We start from the raw sequence: 7,460 nt of genomic DNA, 5'->3' as shown, positions 1-7,460 counted from the left end.
AGAGATGCAAAATGGAGCCAGGCAGAGATTGAGCGGTTGGAGGGCTGGACTACGAGGACCTGGAAGAGCAGGGTTTGAATCCCCACTCAGCCCTGAAGCTGGACCTTGGGCCAGTCTAGCCTACTTTGCAGGGCTGCTGTGAAGATAACAGTTAATGGCAAGGAGAACCATGAAGGCCACCTTGAGCTCCTGGGAGGAAAGTGGGCTAGAAATGTCCTAGCAAACATAAATGATGAGAGGGGAGAGAAAAGGGGAAGGCAGGGAAAGAGTGTGAAGGAGCTGAGCTCTCTGGAGAAGACTGGCCGAGTCGATTTTCAGAGAGCTAAGGCTGTGCAGGGGACCCCAGGACTCACCCCCCCCCCCGGAGACCAAGAGAAAGCAAAGGAATGCTACTTACAGTCTGTACATTTTGTTCCTGAAAAATTCCCACCCTCCTCTCTAAACTAGCTAACTATCTAAAATGCCCACCCAAGCCTAACTCACACCCACACCCAGCCCTAAGCCTAAGCCTGGCCCCAACCCTATACTTACCGCTAACTACTCCTCTATGCACAAAATAAATATATACAAAACATATACAAAATAAAAATGTAAAATAAAAAATATGAAAATAAAGAACAAAAAATAAAATAAAAGTAAAATACAGTAAGTGTTAAAAAAGTAAAATAATAAAATTAAAATAAATAAAATCAAATGAATAAAATAAAAATAATAAATCAAATAAAATCAAATGAACAATCAAATGAACACCTCTCTCTATTGTCTTCAACCACCACCTCTCTCTACTACTCAACTCGCCTCACTGCTAACCCACAATGGCCACCTGGCTTTTAAGGGAGAAGCAAGAGAGGTCACAAAGGAGGGCAGGTCCTTGTCACCGTGGCAACCCTCCCACCTGGACCTGGCCCCTCCTGAGAGGTGATGCTCCACTGTCAGAACTTGGAGGCACCTGCTGCTCCTCTGCGAAGGCAACAGAGCGTCCGATGCCTTCGCGGAGCCATGGGAGCGCCTCCGCAGCTGTGGCCCAGTCTTCAGGCCTTCGTGGAGGCCTCCGTAGGCCTCGGAAACCTCGGTTTACTTACTTCCGGGTTACAATCGTTCGTAAACCGAAAATTCGTAAACTGAGGTTCCACTGTAGTTGGCAAGGCACAGCTGGCGAGACTCACTGGGGTGCCCCTGAGAGGCCTGAGCCGTGGCGCAATGCGCCAGTAAGCCCAAAGGGAAAGACTGCTCTGTTCTGGGCATTTGACTTCTCCCATCCTGCTACCATCAAGGCAAACATTTGGGGCAGATATCCAGGGTCCAACTCAGCAGCAGATGCAGCAGCAGGAGGAGGAAGAGGCCCCACAAACATTTTCCACATTTTGAAGTGAAATGATACAAAGCCCCCTCAAGTATCAATACAAGCCTTCATCTCTTCCAGCTTTGGAGACCCCTGGATATAATAATAAAATTACATGACAGCACATGAAAACAAAATGATAGGCAAAAAAGAGTGAAATGTAATTTTTTTTTTAAAAAAAAGACTTTTCTTGGGACTTTTCTAGCCCTGAAGTCAGCCCCGGTGGCTAAACCAAGGTAGCTTCCTTCTGCATTGTCAGCAAGTGACAACTGTCATGGAACAACCCTCAGTGTCTCCACAGAAAACCTTACTGATGGGCGTGTAGGGGCAGGGGAGAGAGGCAGCCTGCTAGGTGGATAGGTTTGGGGGCTATAAATGCCAATAAGCAAAGACTGAACTGGAATAAATGTGTAGCCTGCCTCAATATTATTTGTGGTTCTTTTGTGCTTTTAAATGAACTAAATCTGCAGCAAAACAACAATAGAAATGACCTTTTTTTCTTTCCACCAAGGAACATAAATATGTGTGTATGTGTGTGTGTAGAGAGAGATAGAGAGATAAATAAATATAACTGCAAGCTTCAATTCAAGCTTCATGCATCTGATGAAGGACATTTGCAAACCATCCCTGTTTGGGGGTGGGATTCAGTCTCACACAGGCAAATTCAGGTTGCATAATTTAAGCTGCTTTGGAGTTCTTGCGCAACAAACCCACTCCTGCAGAAGATTGGGCACTTTTCAATAAACAAAACAACTGGGGGATGGGGGGGAAACCCCACCAAATGATACAGTGGAATACATGAGAATGAAATTTTTGAAAGGGATCTGTGCTTTATTAAAGTTTCTTGAACCCATTACCAGCAAAAACCCATTTTAAACAACAACAAAAGTAGATTCTTAGCAAGTGGTGCTGTTGTTGTTGTTTAGTCGTTTAGTCGTGTCCGACTCTTCGTGACCCCATGGACCAGAGCACGGCATGCACTCCTGTCTTCCACTGCCTTCCGGAGTTTGGTCAAACTCATGTTTGCAGCTTCAAGAACACTGTCCAACCATCTCGTCCTCTGTCATCCAAAGCCGAAAGGTCGCTCAGTTGCTGGGCCAAAGCCGAAAGGTCGCTCAGTTGCGGATATGCCTGGAAGTGAAAGGAAAGTCCGATGCTGTAAAGAAATTTTTTGCATAGGAACCTGGAATGTAAGAACCATGGCTAATGGTAAGCTGGATGTGGTAGCAAGTGGTGCAAAGGAACCCAAACCAGCCATATTCACAAACCGAGGAATTGTAGGTGGGAATGGTGCACTGGCACAGGAAATCTGGATCCAGCTCAGTTCTGAGCAATACACAGCATTGTGGGAAAAGTCCAGGATGCCAGATACCTCTTGAAAAAGAGAGGGTCGCCAGATAGCATGCCCCCCAAGATACAAAACAAACACTGCCAAATTCTTTTCAACACATCCAGCAACTTGACAGTCATCTTCACTTCCCAGGAAATTTGGGGAAACTGAGTGGAGAACTCCGTACATTATATATGGTTTCCCCCCTGTGTGAATTTGCTTATGAATATTAAGGTCCCCCCTCCCTCTGAAGCTCTTTCCAAATATCTATCGTTTCCCCCCTGCATGAGTAAGCTGATGTTTTCTAAGAACTCCACTTCCACTGAAGCTCTTTCCACATTCCATACATTCAAATAGTTTCTCTCCTTTGTGAGTTTGCTTATGTATCCTCAGTTTTCCACTGTGACTAAAGCACATCCCACATTCCATGCATTTAAACTGTTTCTTTGTTCTTCCCAATGAATTCACAGGTGGCTCCATAGAATTCTGACTTTCATCTTCTTCACCTGTTTGGGAGTCTGAGAGGAAAGGGAATCCTGTTAGACTTTCAAGAAAGACAAAAACAGAACTGAACACACATCAATCGCAATGTGCGCATTCTCCTATTTAACACTGTCTCCTTTCTCCACTGTCCTATGTTCCACATTTTTAGGAATGCAGATGCGATAATGGCAAGAACAACAAGATAACTCCATTCACATTTAATAAACTGCATTATTTTATAATCTATGGTGGAATTGGCTTCTTAGACACATCTCTGTATTTCTCTTTTTCCAGGGAGCAAATGATCACAGGCTCGAGTAGCATTTGGGAGAGGAATTAATGCAATTGATTCTTACCAACAGGCCATGCTGATTGTTAATAAGGTTATAACAAAAAAGTGTAAAATAATGAAGGGGACAAGTATATCCCCTATCACCATTATTATTTATTTTGGTATTAGAGGCCCTGGCGAGAGAGAAAGTGTGGAGAAATTAATTAGAGGAAAAACAGTAGGAAATAAAGCATATAAATTAAAAGCTTTTGCAGTTGACTTTGTAATTACAGTGAAGGATCCCAAAAATACTCTACCGAAGGTGGTAGAAAAGATACAGGCCTTCGTGCAGGTCATAGGCTTTAAACTAAACAAGAATAAGACTAAGCTTTTGGTAAAAAAAACATGATGGAGAAAGACAAAAAGGAATTACAACAGAAAACAGAGCTAGTTATACATAAAAAAGTCAAATACTGAGAGATTTGTTTGACAGCTAAGAATATTAATATTTTTAAAGATAATTACGAGAATGTGTGGAAAGAAATAAAAAGAGATTTAGAGATATGGGGAAGAATGAATTTATCATTTTGGGGAAGAATATCAGTAATAAAAATGATTGTATTGCCAAAAATGTTCTTTGTATTCCAATCAGTCCTGGCAATAGGCAACGCAGAATGGTTTGAAAAATGGCAAGAAGATATATCTAGGTTTATCTGGAAAGGGAAGAAACTGAGGATAGAAAATAAATTATTAACAGATGTAAGAGAGAAAGGCAGAAATAATGGTAATCTTAAAACCAAACAAAGACCCTAAAGAAGTAGGCTCGTCTAGACCTATAAGTCTATTAAACCAAGATTATAAAATCTTTGCCAAAATTATGGCAAACAGGATAAAAAATGTCATCCCTCAAATAATAAAAGAAGACCAATATGGATTTGTTAAGGGTAGGAATATCACACACCCGATTAGAAATATTATTAATCTATCACGAACAAGGAAAAAAGTTCGGGCTACTGGAATTAGACGTCTTTAAAGCATTTGATACACTCTCACAGGAATTTTTATGGGAAATAATGACAAAATATGGAATAGGAGAGGTTTATCAGTTTCCTATATAAGGAAGGAACAGCAGTGGTGAGAGTTAACCGTTCCCAATATACAGAGGAGTTTGACAGGGGTGTCCTCTTTTGTTGTTCCTATTTATAATGGCTATAGAACAACTAGCGGAAAGTATAAGGAACTGTGGAATGATAGAGGGCTATAAGATTGGGAAAGAGGAGATGAAAATCAATTTGTTTGCAGACGATATTATTGTAAACATAAGAAATCCTAAGGAAGGGATAAAAGAAATAATTATAATATTAGAAGATTTTGAGGAATGCTCTGGATTAGGGGTAAATATCACAAAATCAGAAATAATGTATTTTAATGTGAATCTAGCTGAAAAAAGGTAATTAACAACACAACAGGTATGGGCCCGGGGACTAAAAGAATAAAATACCTGGGTATCAAACTCTGCCGAAATATTAACAAGAGCGCAGAACTCAACTATAGGAAGGTATGGAAAAAAAATACTAAAGTATATAAAAAGATGGAGGAATAAAACTCTTAAGTATTACAGCAAGAGTCAAGGTTGCTAAAATGTTTTGGGCCCCTAAGCTGAGCTATCTCTTTCAAGCTATTCCATTAGAGATGAGAAAACAGCAAATGGAACAATGGAATCGTGAGATAAGACAATGGATATTTGGAAGGAAATAATCAAGGAAACAAAAGAGATTTGTGTACGATCACAAATCAGAACTAGGGTGAGGCCTCCCATTTACAATTATTATGAAGCTGTTCAATTAAAAACTTTACTAGAAATTGCAGTTGAAAACAAACAAAAAGTGGATCAAATTTGAGGACGAGGTAAACAATGGCGCAGGAAGATTTTGGAATTTTCACAAATAATGCAAGCAAAGACTCGAAATCTGCAATAGGCCCCAAGAAATTGGCATTAGGTATATGGAGGAAATGGCAACCTTTATGGTTAAAAAGGATTTCTCTAAGCGCACCCTTAGAAAGCATTTATGAGGTAATAAAGGATCGCAAATGGTGGAAAATTCTAAAGGCTAAGGGATATCATATAGTTATAGATATGTATAGAGGAGAGTCCATCCAAACAATGACTATCATCAGTGGAGGTACAAAAAAATTAATTTTTATAATCTACAATACTGTCTTATTTATTTTATGGTACAGAACATTGATTATTGCTTTCATTTTATGGATCAATGGTCTTGTTAGATAGTAAAATTCATGTTAAATTGCTGTTTTAGGGGTTGTTTTTAAAAGTCTGGAACAGATTAATCCATTTTGCATTACTTTCTATGGGAAAGTGCACCCTGGTTTTGGAACGCTTTGGTTTTGGAAGACTTCCAGAACCGATTAAGTTTGAGAACCAAGGTACCACTGTAACTCCTAAGATTTAAAATCCTGGAGGAAGAAAATCTGCCCCCACTACTTTATGAAAGGGATTCAAGAGACAAAGAGTTGCTTTGGAGAAGGCCTCACCCCTTCATTCTTCCTGCCAAGAACTCGCTGCCTTTTGTTTCCTCTGCATCTTTTCCTCTTTCTCCCTCCACCATTCATTCACCCATCCATCCATGTCCCCATCTCCTCTCCCCTGGAACTCACCAGATTTCTCCGAGGGTCCTGGGAGGCAATGCTCAGAGGTTGTGGGGAGGGATGTGGGAGACAGCCTGACCAGGTCAACCGTCCATCTTCCTCCTTCCATCCTGGCCAGGTTTGCAGGTTCCGTCTTAGCTAGGTTTGCAGGTTCAGCTTCCCAAGGAGCCCAGAATCCAGAGCAAGCTGCAGCTTCCTGGGAGGGAGGAAGAAGCCAAAGGGGGTCTCAGAGCCCCTGCAGGGATTCTCCTGCCCAAGACATTCTGCTGCCCCTGGAGAAGCCCCAATTGGGCACCCCCATCCCAAGAGCCCCCGCCCATTTTCAAACACCTTTGGCAATTCCTTTCATCACCTCCCTCCCTTCCTTTTTATTTTTATTTTGTTTATTCTGTTTATTCAATCTTTATTGCTTTAAAATCAACACATACACACACAACGAAAGCTTAAAAAAAGAAAAAGAAACAAAACAAAAAAGCACAATACAAGAAGAAATAGAACAATACATCACAAATGCAAAAAAAATTATTCCAGCCATCAACTTCCGACTTCCTTGATATAGGCTATTTATTTTCTTAATTAATTGCCTGTATTTTTCAATAAACTTTATCTTTATTGAATCTTGTCTGAATTCTTTATATACTTTATTCAATTCGAAGTTATTCGAAGCATTCTAAAGTTTTTATAAATATTGTCTATAGATCAAGCCGCCGCCTCCGCATCTGCACGTTGCAGCCCCGCTTCCCGCCTCCTTTGCAAGCCCTGATTTTATCTCTGCTGGTGGAGCCGGAAGTGGAGGCAACTCTGGGGTTGAAGGAGAACTTTCTCCCCACGCCCAGCGTCTTGTCTGTTACTGTATGTATTTGATACTGTAATTGGGGGAAGGAAAACCTTTTAGCGCCCAGTCAATGGGGAGACGAGGGAAGGAAGGTGTACATAGGGAATACAGTATTATAAACTCATATAAGCTGGACTGTGCCTGCTTTGAATCCCCGCTTTTGCAAGAACGTATTGTCCTCAGTAAACTCTTTACTGCTTCCCCAATATTGTTCAGATGGTATTTTAAGGAACGGGGTCAAGGGTCTCAGGACCCACTTCTTCCAATGTATGAAGTAAAGTTGCTCAGCTTGCATGGGTGGGGTCAGCCAGGAAGCAGATCATTCAGGTTACAAATTGGCAGAAAATTAACGTTTTAAGCTCCACCCATGGTTTTCGGCTTTTCTAAATTGCAAATGTGTTCTAGCCCTTTAAAAGTTTTTCTGGTTAAAGATATATGCCCCACCCACCTACCTGGGCCAGGTGAGCTCCTTGACAGCCAGTCCATGGTGAGTACATATCCAAGCCCTAAACTGGGCCAATCAGAATGTAGG

The 7,460-nt window shown here is 41.2% G+C and overlaps 1 protein-coding gene across 1 annotated transcript; it reads right to left on the bottom strand.

Moving 5' to 3' along the window:
* Positions 1-2,797: 2,797 nt before the first annotated feature.
* LOC148683118 (uncharacterized) lies at positions 2,798-7,443 on the bottom strand. Its single transcript, XM_088659158.1, has 3 exons — positions 7,381-7,443; positions 6,103-6,289; positions 2,798-3,190 (listed from the first exon to the last, which is right to left on the bottom strand). Exons 1-3 carry the CDS (start codon positions 7,423-7,425, stop codon positions 2,940-2,942), a joined length of 483 nt encoding a protein of 160 aa, XP_088515284.1. The 5' UTR covers positions 7,426-7,443; the 3' UTR covers positions 2,798-2,939.
* Positions 7,444-7,460: the final 17 nt, after the last annotated feature.

The sequence above is a fragment of the Zootoca vivipara genome, chromosome 16 (genome assembly GCF_965207765.1).
Source record: "Zootoca vivipara chromosome 16, rZooViv2.hap1.1, whole genome shotgun sequence".
Lineage (NCBI taxonomy): Eukaryota > Metazoa > Chordata > Lepidosauria > Squamata > Lacertidae > Zootoca > Zootoca vivipara.
This window is presented reverse-complemented; position numbering and strand designations above follow the sequence as displayed.

Excerpts from the sequence above, each read along its gene's own strand:
- LOC148683118 (XM_088659158.1), bottom strand. The coding sequence starts at position 7,425 with ATGTACTCACCATGGACTGGCTGTCAAGGAGCTCACCTGGCCCAG. Across the intron at positions 6,290-7,380 it reads AAGGAGCTCACCTGGCCCAG|GAAGCTGCAGCTTGCTCTGG; the intron begins GTAGGTGGGTGG and ends CCTCCCTCCCAG. Across the intron at positions 3,191-6,102 it reads AGGACCCTCGGAGAAATCTG|ACTCCCAAACAGGTGAAGAA; the intron begins GTGAGTTCCAGG and ends CTTTCCTCTCAG.